The 24,312-nt window shown below is 48.6% G+C and overlaps 1 protein-coding gene across 2 annotated transcripts in view; it reads right to left on the reverse strand.

The window, feature by feature from the left end:
- The window catches only part of Stk40 (serine/threonine kinase 40), a 38,664-nt gene extending 14,352 nt beyond the window's left edge, over positions 1 to 24,312 (reverse strand). For both annotated transcript variants that reach the window (XR_005285898.2, XM_038334636.2), the window contains exons 1-4: positions 24,137 to 24,312; positions 2,517 to 2,630; positions 1,273 to 1,358; positions 817 to 960 (exon numbers count right to left, since the gene is read on the reverse strand). Coding sequence is in view for 1 of the 2 variants with exons in the window: in XM_038334636.2 (XP_038190564.1) it covers positions 817 to 960; positions 1,273 to 1,358; positions 2,517 to 2,622 (336 nt within the window). In the remaining variant the exon portion in view is untranslated. The remainder of the gene's footprint in view (positions 1 to 816; positions 961 to 1,272; positions 1,359 to 2,516; positions 2,631 to 24,136) is intronic.

Below are 24,312 nucleotides of genomic sequence, written 5' to 3' on the forward strand. Positions count from 1 at the left end.
CAATCAAGGTTCTTTCGGTCACCTCTGTTCTGTCATCAGAATACAAATGAAGGCCAAGCACATGAAGACACTAAAGTTGCATATGAAGGTATCAGAATCAAGATACCAAAATCAACTTCTCCTCCGTTTAAGGAAAATGCTCCAATTTGGAGCTGCCTCTAAGGCAAGTCTAAGAACATGACCTGGACAGGTGTGCATGTGGGTGGGTATCTCACTGTTACCCCAGGCTGCAAAGCTGCACTTCAGTCCCATTAGCGTTTTCCACTGCTTTATGTCAGGGATGATGAACAGGTGTCACGGAGCCAGGACTGGCACCTCCTGTTCACTATTGCACATCTGCCTTGCCTACCCTCCTGAGGGCAGATACCACTGATTCTCCCCTTTCTCTGGGGCTCAGAGACCTGAAATGACTTGCCTGAGGTCACATAAAAGATGCTCAAGGACATCTGCCGAACAACCTAAAATGCCTGGGCAGGCAGAAGGACTCTGGTAGAGTCACACTGTGAGAGCTGACAGCAGGGGACCTCGACTCTTGCTCTGCCTTCCAGTATAGCCTGCCAATCTAGACAACACAGCTGTAAGGACCATGGAGACAGTAAGTGACTTCAAACAACCCTGGCTGCTCTAAGTTGTCATTTGTGACCAATCCTGGTAGGCTGAAATCACTATGTGGGTACTAGAGCAGCTAGCATGACCCTAGCCTGACTCCAAATCCCCTGCTCAGGTCCTGACAGCCAGTAGAGAAGGAATAATGGGAGTCACCTAGAGTGTGGCTCTACCAGAGGCCAGGCAGGGTAAGGAGTGGGGGCCGCTCACCTGGAAGAGCCCATGGTGATGGACCACGCCGTCCTGTGTGTGCAGCAGGGAGAGCAGCGAGTACTCGGTGTGCAGCAGCATCTTGCCCTGCCTTTCCTCTTGGCTCTCTAGTCCTTGCTCTCCTCTCTCCTCAAGGGTTAGGATCTTTAGGGAAGCACACAAGAAAAAGACCAGATGCTTTCCTTTACCTGGGAGAGCGGCTGGACTGGGGAAGCAGGCTCACTCCTGCCGGGTGATACCTGCGCCCGACCCCACACAGGCATGCAGGGCTGGCAGCTGCTTTTCTCAACAGCCTGTAATTCACACAGAACTCTTTAATCAGGAGCTGAGTGAGACTGTAAGAAGACAGAAGAAATGGGGCTACTCATGCTCACGGGTGATGCAGGGTGAAGGCAAAGAGGAGGGACAGCTGCGAGGGCAGCCTTGGTCCTGAGGGCCCCGCATGTGCTTGCTTACCTTCAACTGATAGAAGTCATCTGTGCCGTCTTTCCTTGCCAAACACTGCACAATGCTCGGTACCGGTGAATTGCCCAGACGGGGACCTATCGCACATAAATAAAATTTCCAAAGCATAACCACAAGGCCTTCTTGCTAAATGTTCTCTTTATACCTACTGGGCTGTCCCCAAAGCCTTTATCGGTAGAGAGCTCTACCTCTTACAAAGTGGAGGAGGACATATGTACATCTACCTGACAGATGCCTGGGTTTTGCCAACACATTCCTCACAAAGGCTTTCCAGTGTCTAGTGCGGTGCACGCCTGTCACCCTGGCACTCAGGAAGCTCATGCAGGAAGATGGCCAGCTTGAGGTCACCATCCACAGATCCTCTTCCCATGTGCCCCATCTTGTTTACCTCCTTCAAGTACTCACCTGAAGTCTTTTTCCCCAAAAAAAAACTAATTTTGTGAGGGCAGAAGTGATCCATCATCATCACTATCTCCCCTATTTGCCGGCAGCAGGCACCATCAGGAGCTATTTGCTGAGTGTCTGAAGTTGGGACTAGGCTATACCTAGAAATCCCAAAGGCTGCTCTAAAGCCCAAGTCCCACCAAGGCCCTGGTGCCAGAGCCCACACTACCTGCAGTCATGGCCAACAACCCGGACTGATGGGCCTTAGATGCCGTGCAGAACGCCCTACTGCCCCTCAGCCTGCTGAAAACATTCAGAGGGTTTCCACAGTATCCTATAAGAAGTTCAGAGCCAGGCATGGTGGCACTTGTCTTTAATCCCAGCACTTGAAGGTAAAGGCAGAGGCAGGTAGTGTTCTGTGGGTTCAAGGCCAGCCTGGCTTATATAGAGAGATCCTGTTTCAAAACACCCCTCCCCCAAACTAAATAAATACAGGAAGTTAAGGGAAATTCTATTAAAAAACACTGAAATCAATCATGTCTTTCAAGAAAGTCGAAAAGTGCCTTAGCTGGTGAGTCAACGGTTCTAATGAGGCTGTGTGCCTTTATGAGTGAGCTGACACTCTGGAGTCCTTATCTCAGGGTACAAGGAGCGTAGGAGGTGAGAGCCTGGCTCCTGGCTGGTGTGGTAACAAAAGCTGACAACCTTTGCTCTGGAGTGACCTCAGCCCTGGGGTTTCCACTGATAGGTCAGGGTCCTGCACAGCTGTGGTGGGCTCCTCACTTTGCTGCTGATAAGTCAGAATGAGAGCCCTTGAGCCCTGGCCACCCCCACCCCAGGGTCAGACTTACCCAGGACAAATGGCCCTGCTCTCTTGGCATTATTCCCAGCAATGCCATTCCCTAGAGCCTTGGCCGACGTTTCCCCAGCTCCTCTGTCTGATGCTCTCCGCTTCATTCTCAGTTCTGGACAAGACAGAAAAGATCCTTCCATTGAGTAAACCAACAACTTTCCTTCTATAAACCCAGCCAATCAATCTAACTTGAGGATACATTACACAGCTGCCCACCCACTCAGGAGGAGCGTCAAGGGCTCCTTTACTACAGAGTCATTACACAGCAACGTCAGGTGTCCTTGAAGGCAGCAGCCACAGATCACACAGGGAGTGAGGGTGGGGAGTCTGTTGTAAAGGGACCAGAGGGATAACAGAATAGGACAGGGCTGCGTGGGTCCCGAAGACAAACCTCTACACAACCAGCCCAGGCAGCCCAGCCCCAGCCCTGAGCAGTTGTTCTTAGAGTGGCACCCCCCACCTCCAATGCTCAGTCATAAGACCTGTGGTACCCCCTCCTGCCCACCCAAGGAGTGATGGGCTGGGGTACCCTGGGAAATGGCCCCTTATATATGATGCTTAATACTTCTTGCCCACAAAGTTTGAGGAGTACTGGTCTAAGGTTTGGTATGTAGTCAAGAATGACCTTGAATTTCTTTTAATTAACAATGAACTATCCATCATGACCACTTGAAAGTATTAGATGCAAGATAAAGTTTTTTTTAAAATAAATACCTTTTTTGATTTCCAGTACAGGGTTTCTGTATAATCCTGGCTGTACTGGAACTCAGATCTGCCTGCCTCTGACTTCCAATGCTGGAATTAAAGATATGCACCACTACCTCCCGTCATAATGAATACTAATTTTTCATTTGTACGTATTTTGCCTGCACATATGTCTGTGGCAGCACATGCTTGCCTGGTGCCTGTAGAAATCAAAAGAGGACACTAGATCCCTGGAACTAAATCAAGACAGTCGTGGGCTGCCATGTCGGTGCTGAAAATTAAATCCAGGGCCTGGCGGTGGCGCACATCTTTAATCCCAGCACTCAGGAGGCAGAGGCGGGTGGATCTCTGTGAGTTCGATCGAGGCCAGCCTGGTCTACAAGAGCGAGTTCTGCTACTGAGAAACCCTGTCTCGAAAAACAAAAACAAACAAAAAAAATTGGACTCAGATCCAGCAAGTGCTTTCAACTGCTGAGCCATCTCTCTAGCTCCAAGAAACAACCTTAAAAATGGAAGAAAAAGGGGCTGGAGTGATGGCTCAGCAATTAAGAGCACTAAGTGTTCTTCCAGAGGTCCTGAGTTCAATTCCCAGCAACCATATGGTGGCTCACAGCCATCTGTAATGAGATCTGGTGCCCCTTTCTGGTGTGCAGGTGTACATGGAAGGAATGTTGTATACATAATAAATAAATAAATCTTTTAAAAAAATGGAAGAAAAAAAGAGGGAAGGAAAGGAGGATTGAGGATAATGAGAAATGAGGGCAGGTCACTATCTCTGCCAATCAACTGGGTTGTAGCTTTCCTGATAACCCATCCCCTCTACGGCTACAGTACAGGGCAAATACAGAGTGCCAGGTTTTGGAAGACATCAGCCTCATGACACAGAGAACAGAAATGTAAGTTCTTGTTCTCCAAGTCAGTCCCCTGGCGGAAAGAGAGCCCAGGTGGAAGGGCCCCGTGCACACTAAAAAAAAAAAAAAGCTCAGGGGAAAATTAACAAGCGTGGGCTTAGAAAGTGCATCAGCAGTCCTGGGAGAGGGGTTCAGGAAAGGAAATGAACAGAGGGTATAAGCAACAAGTTCCCAAGAGTCTATGTTGCCGAGAGTCTGATGTGAGGCAGGGAATAGGAAGGAAGCCAGGTGGGAGGATTAGTGACATACTAGGAGAGTAGCCTTGGCCATTCCCTACAGAGCAGAGAGATACAGAATACCCAAACTTCTCTTGTAATTTCTTTTTCCATATAAAAGTAACCAGCATTCCCTGCACCAACACTTAAAAGACAGGCCAACGTGAAAACTAAGGAAGCCTGCTAGATGCCACTCTCCAGACAGCTTCTGTGTCTCCCAGGTTTCTACTGTCACACAAAGCAAGAGAAATCACGGTGAAAATATGAACCACACTCTGATGCCATTTTGTGGTTTTTCTTTCTCCCTATTTTAGGTAGAATTTTATAGTTTGTGAAATATATCCTATTAAAACTGTAAAAAAAAGTTAAGCCTAGTGCACATCTTTAATCCCCCACTTAGAAGGCAGAAGAAGCAGGCATATCTCTGAGTTCAAGGCCAACCTGGTCTATATAGAGAGGACAGCCAGGGCTACACAGAAAGACTGTCTCAAAATAAAACAGAGCACTTGCCCAGAGTGTCCAAGGCCGTGGGTTCCACTGTAGAAGGAAGCGGCGGGCTGTGTTCCGCCACCCGGCTAGCTTTATACCCGAAATAATTACACAGAAACTGTATTCATTTCAATACTGCCTGGCCCATAGTTTCAGTCTCTTATTGGCTAATTCTCACATCTTCCTTTAACCCATATTTAGTAATCCGTGTAGCACCACGAGGTGGTAGCTTACCAGGAGAGCTCTTAACCTGCGTCCATCTCAGAGAGGAGAAGCATGGCGACTGCATATGGCGACTGCCTGAAGCGTCTCCCCAACTCTGCTTCCTTTTTCCCACAATTCTGTTCTCTCTACTCCGCCTACCTAATTTTCTGTCTCTTAAAGGGCCAAGGCAGTATCTTTATTAACAATGAAAGTAACACATAGACACTCCTCCATCATTCCACCTTCATCATAACAAACACTGAAATGGATTTGAGGTGATACAAGCCCCCGACAACTTCTTCAGTGGCGTCCCGTGAGATCGGTCATCTCCCACTTTACGGACATCCATCTCTGTTCATTTTTCTTCTTATGGTCAAACATAAGCCTGTAGATTCGGGCTTCTTTTTTTCTCTTTAAAGTTTAAACCCCAAGGCAGACAAACTGTAAATAGTAGCAGCTCTGTAGAGGAGGAGGGACCAGAAGAGGGAAGGAACAACGCCATGTTACTTCAAGGCGCACTGAGGTTAGCTGCACTGCAAGCAGCCACCTGTGGAGAAGAGAACCTGAGAGAAAGACTAAGCAGACCACAGTACTAGGAAAAGCAAACTTAGGTTCTGGCCAGCACCAGAAAGAAGGAGACAAAGAAATAGTTATTTCTTTGAGTCAGGGCTCAGAGAGGCAGGCAGACCCAGAAGATCCCATGGAAGCTTATAGGGACTGCTTTTGGCATTCTGTTCCCTCTCAGGATAAATGCCAAGAAGCAAGACTACGGGGTCAAAAATTTTATTTTTATTATTTGCATTTTTATTATTTTCATTATTTTTTCAAATAGTCTTAATCTAGCTCAGTGATTTTTAATCTTCCTAATGCTGTGACCCTTAAATAATTATGTTGTGACCCCTGACCATAAAATTATCGTTACTACCTCATAAGTGTAATTTTTGTTATTGTTATGAATTGTAAAATCTGTGTTTTACAATGGTCTTAAATGACCCTGTGAAAGGGTCATTCAGTCCTCAAAGGGGCTATGACCCACGGGTTGAAAACCACTATGTCTAGCCCATAGTTACTAAGAGTTCACATTACATAGTCCAAACTGGCTTCAAACTTGTGGTGATACTTTCTCAGGCCCCCAAGTGTTTAGCTTATAACTTGTGAGCCATCATGCCTGGCAGGGTGAACACTTTTTTTCAGAGTTTGACACACAGTGGCAAGCTGCTCCCAACAAGGCTATGGCAACTGATAGTCCCTTAGCCAGCCTTACGGGGAAGGGAATCACAGGTCTGTCTCCAGGACTGCCTCCTTACTCTTGCAAATGACCCATTTCATGAGTAATAAAAGGAATATTAATTTTTAATTTGTTTTTACTTTAGTGCTTTGCCTGCACGTATGTCTGTGTGAGGGTGTCAGATCCCCTAGAACTGGAGTTACAGTCTCAGCTGCCATGTGGGTTCTGAGAATTGAACCTGGGTCCTCTGGAAGAGCTGTCAGTGCTCTTAGCCACTGAGCCACCTCTCCAGTCCTGATATTATTATTTTTATTTTATTTTATTTTTTTTGGTTTTTCAAGACAGGGTTTCTCTGTGGCTTTGGAGCCTGTCCTGGAACTAGCTCTGTAGACCAGGCTGGTCTCGAACTCACAGAGATCTGCCTGCCTTTGCCTCCCGAGTGCTGGGATTAAAGGCGTGTGCCAGCATCGCCCGGCTCTGATATTATTACTTTTAAAGCCATAATTCTTTTTCTTTTTTTTTCTTTTTGTTTTCAACACAGGGTTTCTCTGTGTAGCCCTGATTGTCCTGGAACTTACTCTGTAGACCAGGCCGACTTCGAACTCACAGAGATCCACCTGTCTCTGCCTCCCCAAGCGCTGGGATTAAAGGTGCCACCAACATAATGTTTCTTTTTAAATTTCCTTTATTTTGTTCATTTAGAAAATGACTACATTCATTATTTATGAGTGTGTGTGTGTGTAGGGATACACATATCGTGGCAGTGTGGCATCGTGGGAATAAACATTGTATCTCCATCATGTGAGTCTCGAGGACCGAACTCAGCTGGCCTCTGCCCTCCATATTTTATTTCCATGTGTATCAAAGTGTCACTGTTTAAACTGCTATCCAGTAAAATCTCTGCCTGTTCCTTTAACCTTTGCTGGTATCCTGAAAAGCTTCCTCATTCTGAGGGTCACAAGTCCTGTCACTGCACGCTTCTCCTAATGTCCAACCGTCCCCGGATAGAGTGGGAGCCATGGCTAGATTTGGCTATGAACTCTGCAAAGAAGTTCATGCTGGAAGCAGAGTCACAGAGGCAATGAGGAATGAAACAGCTTTAGAAACACCCTGAGAAGTCAGACGACAGTGCGTGCCAGTGTCCCTGCTCTTTGCTTGGCTAACTCCTAGGTATCGCTAGTGTACACATAACTTCCTTGGAGAAGCCACACTTGGCAGCTCATTGCCAATGGCTCTCACTTGGTCTTACACTCATGGTGTCCTGTGATTTCCTCCATTACTTCCAGTGATTTGTAATAATGAACTTGTTTTAAGACTGTCACCACCCCTAGAAAAGCATCTAATATACATATAGGAGCCATAGCACCTTGGTAATGAGTTTGATGCCTTCCCTCCCGTTGGTGATGGTTCTTGCCAGGGCCAGCAGCCTCTGGTAGTAGTTGGTATCGCTACACTTGGTCCTGCTCTCCTCTGGGGTGCTGGGCCTCCTTTCTTCCACAGTTCCCCTGAGAGCATATCACATCTGTGGAGATGCTGTGTCTTTGCCTACACACAGTCTAGACGCCAGTTTGCTGGGAGCAGCTGTGGCCCAGACAATGAGTGGGCTTAGCCTGACTCCTCCCACCCCACTCAGGATTCAACTCAAGCAAATGGCATGGGAACAGCTCCAAGACGCTGGCAGACAGAAGGATGGGAGCAGATGGGCAGGGAGAGGAAAAGATGCTGGTGGGGAAGAGGTACACGGGCTGCCTCCCTTCCTCAACATCATTTCCTGCTACCCAGAGCTGACTGAAGCAAAGGAAGCATGGTGAAGAGATGGGGCGGGAAAACTGGAGGACTGGGCTTTACAGACGTCCTTGCCCCTATTCCTGCAGATGCACGTGGAGGCTCCGCCCTGCCCTCAAGCCATCCTGACAGGGATGCCTCCAAGTCTACGTCTAAATGAGCCATAGAAAGGCCTGAGTGATCCCGCACCTGTGGTGATGGTAACACTACCGGTGACCAAGGTCTCAAAAGGAATTGGGCATTGTCCTCCCAGACAGTTGTCCTCAGCCTGGGGTGGAGACTCCCCCCACCCTTCAGATTTTGCTTAATGTTTTTCAGGTTGAGGTCCCAGCAGCCCAGGAACTTGACAGTCCCAGCTTTGAAGTTTGTAGAGCTTTGAATTTGTCAACTTTCCCAAGTTCTATCCGTGCAAGTTAGTGCCGCACCCCTTAGGATCTCAACCCAAAGCTCAGTGAAGGTTAAAACAGGAATTATAGGGTACCCGAGAGGAAGGCACTGAAGAACACAGCCCAGCAACCCCACAAAGCGCAGACTGTAACTAGAATGGGAATTCTGAAAGCAAGGGGATCTGTGGGCTTTGCTGGGCCTGGGGAATATAAGTGGGCCTCAGCATAAGACAGCTATGAGCAGGTCTGGATAGGGGCTGTCCACGCTGTAGTGTCATCTCACCTTAAAGCCACCAGGCAACATGAGACTTCAGCCACAGCTGTAAGCGATACAGCAGATTCTACAGCTAAAGCTGCCCAGAGCCCAAGAGTGTAGGTACACATGGCAGGTACAGAAGGGGTGGGCAGTACCAGAGGCCAGGCACTGATAGCAGATCATGAACAAACCTCCACATCTCCAAAGGGAGACAGGTGGTAAAGACAGATGGTACTGAGCTAAGAGCAGTCTCTGTTTCCCCCAGCTCAGTCTGGCCTCAATTCAGTACAACTAAAAGAACTAAAGCCTGGCCGTGAAGGATCCAGCCACTCACACCCAGAGGGAATCTCCTGCCTCAGTAAGCCTGAGGGGCAGCCATGGACCTGTACACAGACAGAATGACACCCAACCTCCTTTAACTTTTCTTGTTTGAGATGGGAATCTTTCCATGTTGCCCAGGTTGGTCTTGAATTCCCCAGTTCAAGCAATCTACTTGCTTCAGCCTCTAGAATACCAGAATTACAGATACCTCCCAGCTTGGTCCTCGGGTGTTTTCCCTGAAGAGCTGGGTGGCCCTGCAAACCAATACATGAGGAGAAGAGTAGGACCGTCCTCCTGGCAAGGGAACTGAATTCTTACTGTGTGAACGTGTGTGTGTGTGTGTGTGTGTGTGTGTGCCCATGAACACAGCAGCTGGGAGCCATTTTTGTCAGCAGTGCCCACTAGTCTATTCCAAACGACTTTGTCTATTCTGCAGGGTCAGGTCAGCCAACAATTTCCTACGCAAGCTGTCTCTGCCAGCAGGTCCACTTCCCACCCTCAGGTTCCAGGCTGTCAAAAAAATAAACCAATAAAAACATGTGCTCCTGAACTGTGAACTAGCTATCTTCTAGTCTTTAACCTCTGACATTTTCTACTGAAGGCAAGGATCCTACACATCTACCTATGTCAGCTGGTCCTGCCCTCAGTTTGAATCTCATTTGCCAAGCATTGGTTAGGAGTCTTTGGGTTCAGACTCACTCCACACTCTCCAAGGGCACCAAGAACACTGTGGCAAGAATAATGTATCTTAGTCAAAAAGGACTCGGGTTCCAGCTGACTCATGCCCCGCCTACTCCCCAGAGCCACAGAGATCAGCAATGTTAGTAACCAAAGTTTGAAGTCAAATGCAGATTCAAACTCAGTCCTGTCATTGGTGATGAGCTCTTGGGCAAGGGTCTTTTTCTGTCTGTCCTACAGTTGTCTGCCAGATTAAGTGGGATAACTCACACAAATGGTTTAGCAGAGGACCTGTTGGGATATTTGATAAACTATCTTATTAGAAGCTTAACTACAGCTGGGTATTGGCATAGTGGCACATGCCTTTAATCCCAACAGAGGCAGGTGGATCTCTGTGAATCTGAGGCCAGCCTGGGCTATACAGTAAGACAAAACAAACAAAAGCTCAACCACAGTAGTGTTGGCTTTCTCCTGTCCAAGGAAAAGCAGACAGTCACTAAACTGGGACCTAAAGAGAGCAGAAGTAGGAGGATACTCTGGCTTGAGGGTGTCGATTCTGCTGTCTCCTGCCTTAGACTACAGGCCAGAATGGTTGATAGTTAGCCTGAGAGCCGTGCTCTACCAATGGGGAGAGAAAGCCTGGGAGCTGAGCTGCTGAGGGCCTGGGGCAGAACTGGGCAGAACCAGTTGTGTCTGCTATAGAAGGCTGTGCACAGCTGTGCGGGGTTAACAGGAACACCTGCTCTGGGTTTTGTTTGTATGTTTTTATAAAAAATATTTATTTATTATGTATACAATATTCTGTCTGTGTGTATGCCTGCAGGCCAGGAGCGGGCACCAGACCTCATTACAGATGGTTGTGAGCCACCATGTGGTTGCTGGGAATTGAACTCAGGACCTTTGGAAGAGCAGGCAATGCTCTTAACCTCTGAGCCATTTCTCCAGCCCCTGTTTGTATGTTTTTTTGAGAAAGGATTTCTCTGTAGTTTTGGAGATCCGCCTGCCTCTGCTGGGATTAAAGGCGTGCACTACCACTGTCTGGCTGACCTGCTCTGTTGGGTGGAGGCAGAGTATGACATCCTTTCAGAGAGCAGAGGCACTCTATTCTGCAGGTCAAGACTGGTGTGCCAGCTGACTATACTCTACTCAGGGTACAATAAGGGGCCATCCAGGATGATGAAGCCATCTTTGACAGTTCTGCCATCCTGTTCCAGGCTGGGTACAGAGTGGGAGTTAGGGAAGAACCTGAAATGAAGATACAGTACCTCTAGTCTAAGACCATTCATTTGGAGCAGGGCTGGGAGATGCACATAGCTGGGCTATAAACCTTTCCACTTCCACTATAAAACTTTCTACTTCCTGTAGAGTTAGTTCCAGGTGCACACATTCTCAAAACAGTCAAAAGTTCTGTGAAATTCACTCTGACTGAAGAGCAAGCTGCAACCTGTCCAAATCGCAGAAGCTACTATCCCTGATAACAGAACCAACACCATGGGCCTCCTTATATGGCACATTTAGCAAAGATGTATTCCTTACTTACTTGTGCTCTTCTTTGGCAAAACTGTGCAAAATAAATCTGTGACAACTATGAGTTGAGGTACTGTTTTGATTTTAATTTATTTAATTTTATGTATGAGAGTGTCAGATTCCCTGGAACTGAGTTACAGACAGGTGTGAGCTGTCATGTGGGTGCTGGGAACTGAACCCAGGTCCTCTGGAAGGGCAGCTAGAGCTCTTAACCACTGAGCCATCTCTCCAGCCCCAGCTGGGTTTTCTGGGTTTGAAACGCATGTGTGGGTTACATGACGGATGCGAGTGTTTAGGGGTAGACAAGAGTCATGATGTACTCTCAGAGACACAGGACAAGCCCAACCTGCTGGAATAGCTCCAAGTCTCAGTCCACAAACTTAAAAGGGCCTGTCTTTGGGTACATAATGGCACTGGGAGAACCTGAAACCTCATTCTTGCCTGCCAGAGTCAGCCTGGCGTGAACAGATTTAGTCTTATACAGCCAAGAAATGAGGAGGGAAAATGAGGACGCTGCAATCTTCAGGCCTACCACCTGGTGGCGCACCTCCGCAACGCATCCTCACTACTCTGCACAAAGGGCAGGGTGCCCAGCCCACCATGCTCCTTCCAGCTGACAGGAAAGGATGCAGGGACCACTCCATCAACGACAAGACACTGCCTCTGTCAGAGTTCATCAGGTGGCATCAGCAGCTATCTGTTGCAGAGGTTCTCCATGGTTCCTGGTTTTCAGTCAGAAACCCAAGCTCCCCAGTAAGGCTGCCAGACCCAGGTTACCTCCCCCACCTCACTGCTCTTACATGACACTAAATGTAGCCCATGAGTCATGGGCGCTGTATGTATCATGAACAGTCTTGCCCTGCCCTTCTCTATGGCCTGCTGTCCTTCTCTCAGTCCTCACTGAAGAGCCTGTCACCATTTGCCAGGGCTGGGCGCTCTTCTCTACACCTCTGCACTCTCTTACTGGGCTGTGACTACTGATTGGTTTAATCCCCCCATCCCAGGTTGTAGGATCCCAGAGAACAAGTCCAACTCATCCCTGCCTACCTGAGCCCAGTTCAGTGCCCGCCACAAGGCCAAGAGCAAACAGGCCATGCACCTCCAAGGCACCGAGGCCAATGTCAGGGCAAGGGATAGAGACAGCTGGATACGGAGGCACCAAGTGTGATTCACAGGCCGTTCAAGCCTGCCCTCTGCCTGGCCCGGATTGGTATGGGATCAGCTGGAACAGAGCTGGGCAGACAGGGCAGTGTCTACCAGGAAAAAACAAATCCCATGGCAAACTGGGTGCAGTGGCACATGCCTCTTATCCCAGCACTCAGTTAACAGAGCCAGGAGGCCAGAGCTCACGGGAAGACTGGGTCACATAGTGAGAACTGCCCACCCCCAAAAAATAAAGAAAAAAAATCAAAAGAATGAGAAAGTGAGAGAGACAAGTATCTCAGCACTGGTGAGGCTGAGACAAGCGGGTGACTGTCAATGCAAAGCTAGCCTGAGCTACAGTGAGACCCTTCCTAACAACAAACCAACAAAAAGGCTCCTATCAGAAATGCATGGGCAGGACGAGGTCTCAACTGGGTTGTTTAGATAGTGGAGGATGTTCCAACCACGGAATCAGACCCACTCGTGTGCAGACACCTGCAATGAGGGAGGGACAGACCAACCGTGATACAAGAGCTCTTAGAATCCAAGCGGGAGGCCTATATTCTTACATTAACTATACTAAATAATTTTTGCATACAGCTTTGTAGTTTACAAAGCAGCTGAAAATACATAATTCTGACTGATCCTCCCCAACACACACGGGTGCATGCAGTTTCTAGAAAGAGAAACTGAAGCCGGGCAGTGGTGGTGCACGCCTTTAATCCTAGCACTGGGAGGCAGAGGCAGATGGATTTCTGTGAGTTCAAGGCCAGCCTGGTCTACAGAACAAGTGCCAGGACAGGCTCCAAAGCTACACAGAGAAAAAAGAAAGAAAGAAACTGAGATGCTGAGAACCTGCCTAAAACCAAAGGGCAACGTGGAAAAGTTGAGACAGGATTACAGGTTTTCCAATGCTAAATCTGCTGCTGCTTTAACTGTCCCCTTTACCCCTAATACTGCCAACTTCCCTACAAATCTGTTCTCTACACTCTAGAGAGCAAGAGGAATTCACAGCCCATGAACAAGGGTTTCAAGCCACAGACCAGTTAATCAAATGTCAGTTGGGAGAGCAGCAGGACCAGTTAATCAAATGTCAGTTGGGAGAGCAGCAGGACCAGTTAATCAAATGTCAGTTGGGAGCGCAGGGCCATATGAGGGGAGCTGTCATCACTCACTTGCTCTGTGGCCCTAAGCGAGTTAACTACTACTACTCTTTGTGGACCTCGGGTTTCCTCATGCATAAGAAGGGGATAGTAACATTTCTTTCACATGATGTCCAAAAAAATCAGATGTTATCCTGAGGCTGGCAGGAGAAAGACAAGTATCCCTGCACAGGTGACCTGGAAGAGAATCTCTCCAGGCACATGAATTTTAAGCTTGTCCTGGTAGGGCACCTCCTAATTACTAAGGAACCATTGTTAGGTCTCCCTCTTCCCCCAGATGCAGGGTTTTACTCTACATGTTGACCAGGCTGACCTACGTCTTGTGATTCTCCTGCTGCCTCTGTCTTCCAAGTGCTGGGATTACAAGCATGCACTACAATGCCCTGCTGGATTCTTTGTAATTCTTACAACTTTCTCATTAGCTCACCTATTTGCTTGTTTGTTACAATGCTGGGGATAGAACTGGGGCCTTATGCATAGTAGGCCAAGTTCCTTACCACTAAACTACACCTGCAGAGCCAATGTCTGCCTTGCCAGGACTGAGAAACCACAGTTCGGTGGCCAGGAGCGCTATAGGCCTGTTCTCTACTCGGGCTCTGGCTGGAGTGAGACTTTCAGGGATAACCCTTTGAATCTGAATGGCAGGCATTGCCAAAGGAGGCGTGAATTCTCTCCCAGGATCTCAAAAGAACCACTGGAAACCATTTGCTTTGTGCTCTGGATGGATGATGCAGGGGGGTGGGGTGGATTAGTAATCCTTTGACTTCAACCAGGAGTCCCTGATGACAAAGACTCATGCATGTGCTGTCATCTTCACTATTCCCAAACAGAGCAATGCAAGAAGATACACAGACTCCAGTGTCAGGGAACTAGAACACTGTATCATCCTCTACACTCCACAGGCTGCACTGCATGGCCTGGAGGCTGCTAGTGAGAGCTACACAGAGAGCTCTGCTCTGGGCCTCTGGGAGAATACCTGCTGCAGCCAGAGAGGAAGTGACTCAGCCAGGGGAAGTGGGAGGGGTGCTCACAAAGGGCCTGCACGGCTCCCCCAAAGTACATCCGCTGCCATTGGGCAGCCTTCCTCACAGCACTTGGTCATGTTGAGCACTGCAGGCTGGGGACCAGAAGAGGCCTAAAAGCCCCACTCTGCAGCTTGGGGATCCAGCTCCGTCTCTCCTCCAGGAGGCAGGCTTTACAAATTAGCCCCACACCAGGAGACTGTGTAATCACTTCAAACCCTCAGGAGTCCTCAGTGGGCTCCACCAGAAGAACAAGGTGCCAGCCAGGGTGGGCCTGGAGCAATTTTAGAAGAAAAGCCATAGGGCTGTGCACTGGAGGCAAACAGGCATTCTGTGTGGTTCCTCTGGGGGAAAGACAGTGCAACACCAGTCCCTGTGGATGCTGCTGAGAGCAAGTTTCACCAGCAATCATTCTTAGAAGCCACCAGAATGGGATCCAGGACATTGTGGCTAGTACTGTCACAAACTGACCCCTCCCTCCCTGCCTCCGGAAGCAGCTGATGCGACAATAAGTAATCTGTCAGGGTGTGTGGGTGTCAGAGGAAGGGACAGTCTTAATAGCTCTTTCTTGAGCTCTGCTGGCCTGGTATCTCCCATCCAGAAAAGCAGCCAAGCACACTGGCTTGCAGACATTTGTGATGGGCCATGGTTCTGCAGGGGACCTTGTACCATGTGTAAGGGATACTAGGGCAGTTGCTGACAGCTCTCCCACTCTAACTCACTAGCTAGAAAAGAAGATCCGAGCATGTGACTCAGGGGCTCTTTAGCTCCAAATATCAGTTACAGCTTTGTGTGGTTGACTCAACCCAAGAACAGGCCTGCCACAGGGTCCCACATGGAGCTCAAGAATTATCACCCAGAATAGCAGAAATCAGGCAAAGAGAAAGCAACAAGAGATCAAAGAAGGGATGGCTAAATCTGAGAGTCACCTTTTGGTGCACTGTGTGACCTGTATGCTTGTTTCTGTGCTCATAGCCTCCTCCTCTGGGGGAGAGGGGTGGTCCTACCCCCAAGAAGGGTGCACCCCCAGAACTGCTCTCAGAACCAAGATGTATAAGGAACCAGGAAAATGTCTAGCCCAGATTTTCAGAATGACACAGGAAAGCCCAGGCTGAGCACGCATGCAGAAATTTTCCCCGTATACCATCTTCAACAGATTAAAAAAAAAAATCACTGCTGTCACCTTGCAAGAAGGGCACTTTGGATCAGAGCCAATAAACTAACTTTTAACCTGTCTCTATAAAAAGTTAAATTTCACAATTTTGGGCTGAAGATATAGCCCAATTGGTAGAGCAATACCTAGATTCTCAGCGCCACAGAAACTAGACATGGTGGCGCATATCCCTGTAATCCAGTACTTAAGAGGCTGAGGCAGGAGATTCACAAGTTCTAGCTCAACTTGAGTGATTTCCAGACTAGCCTGGACTTTATGACACCCCATTGAAAAAAACAAAAACCAAGCCAACAACAACAAAAACCTAACTTCAACAGTGAACAACTCAGTTTAGGTTTTTGAAGTTTCACAAAATGCTCTTGCATGTGCGGCTTGCATGATTATATTATAGCCCATGTGCTTGCTCTGAGCCACCAAAAAGCCACAGCAAGCTTATCTCAAGGACCATGAGCACCACCCAGGCACTAATATGATCACACATCTTACTCAAGTATATACTGCTTGAGGGGTCTTCACCGCAGGCCACGGCCAAATTCAGCTAATCAGAAAACCACATTGATGGAGGAGAGTTATCTGTCTATGTAACTTTCATTGGTTAATTAATAAAGAAAACTGCCTTGGCCCTTTAAGAGAACAGAAAATTAGGTAGACGGAGTAGACAGAACAGAATGCTGGGTAGCAGGAGTGGGGAGACGCTTCAGGCAGTCACCATAGTGAGTCGCCATGCTTCTCTCCAAGATGGACGCAGGTTAAGATCTCTCCTGGTAAGGCACCCCTCGTGGTGCTATATAAATTACTAAATATGGGTTAAAGCAAGATATGAGAATTAGCCAATAAGAGGCTGAAACTATGGGCCAGGCAGTGTTTTAAAAGAATACAGTTTCCGTGTAATTATTTGGGGTAAAGTTAGCCGGGTGGTGGGACGCAGCCCCGCCGCTTCCTTCTACACCACAGGCTGTGTATGAAATCAGAATCAGCAAAAGGGAAACTCACATGCCTTGGGCAGATTAATTCTAGTAGTTCTAGGGATTTATTCTCTAGATATGTGCATACAAGTTCACAAAGATAAATTCAATTTGGGTCCTATGCATTGCAGAAGAGGAAAGAAACAAACTACACACATACACAAATCAAGATACCCAGAGTCAGACAGGAAATGATCTAACCATCCACCAAGGAAAAAAATAGTTAACTACGTTCTAGCTAGAGCGTGAAATACTATGCAGCCTTTAAGATTAAATCCATACCAGCAGAGAAAAATGTCTATGATACATTATCCCCTCAAAAAACAAACTGCAAGCCAGGCATGGTAATGCACACCTTTAATCAAAGCATTTGGGAGGCAGAGGCAGGCAGATCTCTGAGTTCAAGGCCAGCCTGGTCTACAGAATGAGTTCTAGGACAGCCAAGGTTACACAGAGAAACCCTGCCTCAAAGAAACCAACTGAATGCCAGGAAGTGGTGGTGGTACATGCCTTTGATTCCAGCACTTAAGAGACAGAGGCAGGTGGAGTTCTGAGTTTGAGGCCAGCCTGGTCTACAGGGGAGTTCTAGGATAGCGATAGCCAGGACTGTTTCACAGATAAACCTTGCCTGGAAAAAAACAAAACAAACAACAACAAAAAACTAAACTGCCAATACTATATGTACATACAATCCTCTTTTGGTTAAAAAAATTAAAAACACCCTTAAATCCTTAAATATGCTCAGGGAATTTTTAGAAGAATCCAAGAAGGGAAGGAGAACTTTTATATTTCCTATTCATATTCTTCCACATTATTTATTTACCTATAGTTTACTATAATGATGTATTTTTTTCAAGACAGGGATTCTCTATGTAGCTCTGGCTGTCCTGGAACTCACTCTGTAGACAAAGCAAGCCTCAAAAACCAGAGATCTGCCTGCCTCAGCCTTCCGAGTGCTGGGGTTAAAGGCACATGCCACCCTTCCCTGTCTATAATAATTTTTATGAATCAATTGGAACTGTAAGCACAGTAACTGCATCCGCTGAGGTGGCAGGTGGAACGTAAGTACCCCAGGCATGTGAAGCTGTGTGCTGAGGCAAGGGGTCCCAGGAGCTAAGGGTAGGAGTGTCAAGGCCAATATTCTTGGTAAGTTTAAACTCAAGCTCCCTCAGACAGCTTGCAAATGTGCCTATGAGGAACTTCCTCCTTGCTACCTGGTCTCCACAATACTAAAGGCTGAGTTGAGCTATCACCTTAGGGATACTCACAGACCACTAATGAAGACAGCAGTGGGTCACCCCCAGCCCTGGCCAGGAGCCAGACACTAAGCCAAACTTGATACCACAGTAACCTGGTTCCATTTTAGTACAGGGATAGTTGTTTCTTTTACAGGAGAGGACACCGGGACCAGCATGACTTGTTCAAGGTCATTTGGCTAGCCTGTGACAGAGCTGGGTTCTGAAGCCAGGTCTCATCACTGGTTAACATATTTGAAGTGTCCCCACCTACTTCCCACAGGGAGGAAAGAGAGGAACTCTCATCTCGAGGCAGCGGTATTTCCATTCTTCAAGCAAAGGAGGGACGTTTCAGTCCTACCAAGGTCCCTTCCAGCTCTAAATGGTGACTCCAAGATTCTGTGGACTACGCTCCCTAGGGCCAGAGCCCGGCCAGGATGGAGAAGGGTAGCATGGGTTCCAGAGTCACACAAGGAAGGAGGAAAAGTCCCAGCTTTATTCTCACTGGCTGTTTAACACAGGGCAGAGCCTTAATCCCTCTGATCCCAGCCAAGCTGTTCTGTAGAGCAGAAACAAGCTGTGCCCTTCAGAGGCCACTCAGTGTCCGGGATGTTCAACAGGGGATCTCTGGTGATGGGAAGCCTCATTTTGTTGATTTCCTATTTCTTCAAGAGAAAACACACCCATTGCCCACCTAACTCAGGATGCTGCTGGCACCAAACTTAATGCAAAAGTAACAGGACTTTTTTGGCCAGACCTGGAAGGTGCCAGCCATGGTGTCCAAAGTCTCACAGAATGCTGGACCAAGTCTCCCCAAGAGTCAAGTAATCCTCTCCCTAAAAGCACTGCTGTCTCTGTAGCAGGCCTCATTATACCAGCAAGTCAATCCTGCTCTTCCCAATTCCATTCCTATGACAGCCCACTGTCTTTCTTAAGGACCCTTGGGCAGCAAACCTCTAGCTGGACCGTGGTGGTGCATGCCTTTAATCCCGTAACTAGGGAGGCAGAGGCAGGCGGATCTCTGTGTGTTCGAGGCCAGCCTGGTCTATAGAACGAGTTCCAGGACAGGCTCCAAAGCTACACAGAGAAACCCTGTCTTGAAGAAACCAAGAGTCTATGTCTATCACTCTTGTGGGTGGGTGGCAGTCCATATGCATGTTTAGAAAGGGCACCATCTCACATTTGCTACCTCCGTTTGTGCTTCCTGACAACTGGGGTGTCCTTGAAGTCATCAGACTTGTAGAAAGCTAAGCCCTAGGAATCCACATTCCCACCCACCTGCTTATCCCCGTAACTGCCACAGGCAGGAGAGTGATAGTCTGCTTTATCTGCTCACTGGAAGTAGCATACTTGCTGGGGTTTAGGAAGGCCTGGTACTCGGGGAAAACTGAGAAAGGAGGGTGGCAAGTTCAAGGCCAGCCTGGTCTATGTAGTTAAGTCTGAGGACAACTTGGGCTATTATGGAAGGACCTTATCAAAGAAGCAGAAGCAGCCTCTTTGAGGCAATAGCCCTTTTAGGCATTTGTCCCACAGATACTTAGGGTGGGCTAACTGGTTAAGAGCACTTATTGCTCTTGCAAAGGACCTGTCCGGTTCATAGTAGCCACATCAGGTAGCTCGTAACTCCACCTCCAGGAGGTCTGACACCCCCTGACCTCCACAGACACATGCCCTCAGGTTACACTCAAACTGGCCCAGGATACATCCTAGAATGACAGAATGTGCCTACAAAGGGAACCGTCTCGAAAACAGCAAGTTGACCACACATGCAATACTAGCCTCTCCCCCTCGGTTCTTGATTCCACATCTTGGAATACGTGTAGGGGAGTCTCGGGGCCACCCTGAGGCTACAACCTTACTTGAGCAGGTGGTGGAGGAAAAAGAAATGTTCTTGTTTCAGGCCACTTCCAGTTTTTAGATAAGGTCTAGTGTATCCCAGGCTGGCTTCAGATCTTCTAGGTAGCAGACCATCATCAGCTTGTAAGCCTCCTGCCTGTACACCCCCAGTGTTGTATTACAGGTGTGCACCAGAACACCCAGTTTTTACGCACTGCTAGGGACACGTACGCCAAGCAAGCACTCTGCCAACAGAGCCACATCCTCAGACTTTCCAATTCTTCATTTTTAAAAGACTTATACAACATTCTGATTAGATTCTTCCTCCTCCTACTGCCTCCCACCTCCCTATATAGTTTAGCTGGCCTTGAACTCATGGCCACCTCTCCTCAGCTTGCCCTGATCCAAGCCCCCACTAGCCTGCCTGTGATTACTGCAGCACTCACTCTCCCCAGCCCCAGTTCATTGTTCTTCTGAAGCCAGAGGGCTCTTCGGGAGATGAAAGTTTAAATGTGTCTCCCACGCAGACACCAACAGGATAATAATGCTTGAGCATCTTGCATGAGCCTACCTCTTCAGTTTATCTCTCCAGCATGTCCTGCAGCCAAGTCCCGTTACCTCCTGTGATGGAACCCCTGTGGCACCTAAATTGCCATGCACTCACAGACAGACAGACAGACACACATACACCACCTGTGTCACATTGCTTCCACTGCCTTGAGTGCTGCACAGAACCACTCCTCAAAGTTCTCAGGGCTCTCCAAACTTCTCCTCAATATCCTCATCCCCAGGCAAGTTGTTCCTTCTGTTCCATTGAATTGTACTTCATACTGCACAGACTTCTGGGAAACACTCCCTAGCACCTGTCCGTGCAAGTACCGATGGATCAGGGTGCCTGTCTCCACTGGACAATTCTCCTTGCCCCTATGCCCAGCACATGACAGTCACATGAGGGGAAGGAACCACAGGTGTACAGCAGAGACTCTCTACTCTGATCCCCCATACACACACCTGACGCAGCGCACAGACATCACGTGTGACGCTTCCTGATGATGCTAACTCAGGCTCTAGATAGACCAGGCTCATTGGCAGGGACTCCAGAGAACTTGGCATGTATTTTCTCCAGGTCATACTTTAAAATGCTATTTGCCACTGGGTGGTGGCGGTGCACACCTTTAATCTCAGCACTCAGCACTCTGGGAGGCAGAGACAGGAGGCTCTCTGTCAGCTCGAGGCCAGTCTGGTCTACAGATTGAGTTTCAGGACGTTCAAGTCTACACAGAGAAAGTCTATCTGGAAAAACAAACTAACATCTATTTATCACCCAGCATGGAGGTACAAGTATGTATCCAGCACTAGGGAGGCAGATGCAGGAGGATCAACCAAACTGAAGTTAGCCTAGGCTACACTGAGAGACCCTGTCTCAAAAGGTCAAAATAAAACACTTTTATTTCTCAGCAGTTCTGCTTTTCTGGGGGTGGGGGTAGGGTTAAGACAGAGTTGTCGTTCTCCTGCTCTCCACCTCAGGTTTTTGAGACAGGGTTCCTCTGTACAGCCCTGGCTAGCCTGGAACTCGCTCTGTAGACCATGCTGGCCTTGAATTCAGAGATCCATCTGCCTGAGCCTCCAAGTGCTGAGATTAAATGTGTGCACTAGCATTGCCTGGCAAGACAGGGTCTCTTTATGTAGCCTTAACTGTCTTAGAACTCATCATATAGACCAGGCTGGACACGAGTGCAAAGAGATCCACCTGCCTCTGCCTCTACTTTTTTTTTTTTAAAGGTTTTAGGAAAGAACTGAATGTGCATTCTCTTATACAGCCTGGTCAAGTCCCTTTTTCTTTTCAGAAAGACTACAATACAATCCAGTGCTCTCACAACCCCGTAGGACAGTCCTGAAAGCTCACTGGGACACAGTTCTACTATGTAGAACTATGTAGCCCATAGTGGCTAAAAGGGCTGGGATTAGAACCAGACCTATTTGAGCCAAACAAGCTCTTAACCTCTACAGCCTATTGTCTTACCCATTAAAGGCACAAGAGCAGAAATGTAACACCTGTTACAACTGGCCTTCTGGGAGAGAAGCGCTACCTTGAAGCTGCTTAGGCAGCCTGACATCTCAGAGAGAGAGAAGGGCACATGTGCCAGGCACTGCCAAGGGTCAGCCACCTAGCACTAGCTGTAAATGGTATGTCCTCAACACAGATCCATTATGCCTATACCATCTCTCCTTCTGGAAAAGTGTGATGGTCCTGATGAGGCCTCTAGCTCTTTCACCTCCTTCAGCTCTTTGCCTCTCTTGCACAGAGAAAGCAATCTAAAGCATGGGTCTAGTGATGTCACACGGCTGAAGGCTTTCTACAAGCCTCTCATTCTTTCTGTGACTTTGTAAGCACTTGAAATTTTGAGAAGATGATCTTATATGACTTTCGTGAAAGTGGTATAAATTAGGGAGGGAAAATACCATCCACTCTTTCTAGAAACCAGGAATATACATAGGTTTGTTCGGGAGGAGACAGCTAGACCATGTTAGTCGGTAAGGGACGATTCAGAGAGTAGCAGAAAGGGAGTCCCGTGAGGAGACCCACGTCAGCATCATAAGGAATGGAGGCTGTAATGGTGGACCTAGGAAGCATGAGGCTGCGCGCAGGGGAATCATCTCAGGGAACTGGCCAATGGGAGCTGTTCCACAGCAGGGCTAAGCCTGTGCATGGAAGGGGCTCGACGTCTCAGATTATCAATGGGATGTGCGTTTCCTCATCAGCCTGTTCTGCTTCACTCTGGTCAGCCTCCACACCATTACACTGAACAAGCTGAGGTTTCTGAGATAAACTCAGGTTTTCTGCCTCTCTCTGGCTCTCTGTACTGTACCTCTCCATAGAGGTCTTCCCCTTTATTCTCACCTGGCTAGACCCCACCCGGCCCCGCCCCCACCATCCTTCTAGACTGGACTCCTGTCACCATTCTCTTCCTAGGGTACCCCTCCACTCCATGCTTCCTCGTCCCAGACTGAGCTAGCAGCTTCCCTAACAGGGTCCCCTCTGCATTCAGTTCCTGTTGCTTGAGTAGATCACATTTCAACTATCTGCCTGCAGGTCAGTTTCCTCTCACCAGGCAGTGAACTAGTACAGATAAGAATCTCTTTATTATGTGTTAACTCTCCACAACAAGTCTTTACCGTTACTGACGTTTCCAAATGAGGACACAGACACAAATGGTCCAAGGTCACAGAGCCAGAAAGCTGCTGCACCAGAATTTGAACTTAGGGAGCAAGGGGCATGGTGGTGCATACCTTTAATTACAGAATTTAGGAAGTATGGCTCCAAAGCATACAAATAAAGCCCTTGCCTCCTCAGGTTAAGATCCTTTTGTTATGTGAAGAATGAATGAATGAATGAATGAATGTGAACTATCTCTGGCAGGTCTAGGTCTGATCTACAAAAACTGACGGTAACAGGACCATTAAGGAGGGCAGAAGGAACTCCCAGCACTGTTTACAAATAAGGACTCGCTGGGCCCAACGATTTTGCTCTTCCTTATCTCATGCAAAACTACTCAGCCAAGAGGGAAAGGTGCCCAGCCCAGCATGACTACCCTCTTCCTCAATGATTCTCAAAACCAGCAAAGCCAACCGGTTTCCTTCGGTGACTTAAAACAGAGCAAAGTCTATCCTGCCACTGAAGGCGGCTGTCATCTCTTCCTTCCGCCAACAACCTGGGGGGTGGGGGTGGACAGAGAAGCCACCGGGAATCTGAAAGCTCCTACCCAAAGTTGAAAGGTGGGGCCAAGCAGCGTAGGAATGGGCGGGCCTAACCAGGACGGCAGGTGAAACACTGACCACAGCAAGCTCTCCCACGGTGAAGACCGGCCCAACGTGGATCTGGCAAGCAGGTAGCTGTGACTCGCACCTGAACGCCGCCCAGGATGTGAAAATTCCCCAGCTGCGATGGTGTCGGTGCCAACGGGTGAGGGCTCCAGGAGGAAAGCCTTGGCTGGCTTTCCCTGGGGACTCGTCCTAACTTTCAAGTCACTCTCTAGGTCAGAAGAGAAGCATGGCGAGGACGGGGGTCTCTTTAGGGGAAAACTCAGAATGGATCAAACGCTGGCTGCTTCAGTGACAGACTGAGTGGGGTCTAGACAAAACGGGCAATGCCCACTCCCCAGGGCAGCGGCGAAGACCCAGGCTCCCGACGGCCGCCGCCCCCGCCGCCGGGAAGGACAGACTCCCGACGGCGGAGGGAGCATTCGCTAGTGCCATTTTTGTGGCTCTGGACAGCTTCGGACTGTCACTGGGGTCCCTACGCCACGGTCACTGAGGCCCGCCCCGCCAGCACTCAGCCCCCACCCGGCTCCGCGTCCCGGGACCCCGGACTCACCTTTCCCGGGGGTTCAGCGCTGCTCGCCCATAGTCCGCAGCCAGGAGCCGGGGCTGCTCGGCGCTCCGTCCCGGTGGCCGGGGCCGGGCCGGGGGCGTGGGAGCCACTCACCGCCGCCTCCCAGCGCAACCGCCCGTGCCGCCGCTGCCGCCGCCGCCTCCCTCCATGGCTGCGGC

Source organism: Arvicola amphibius, chromosome 6, assembly GCF_903992535.2.
Source record: "Arvicola amphibius chromosome 6, mArvAmp1.2, whole genome shotgun sequence".
NCBI lineage: Eukaryota > Metazoa > Chordata > Mammalia > Rodentia > Cricetidae > Arvicola > Arvicola amphibius.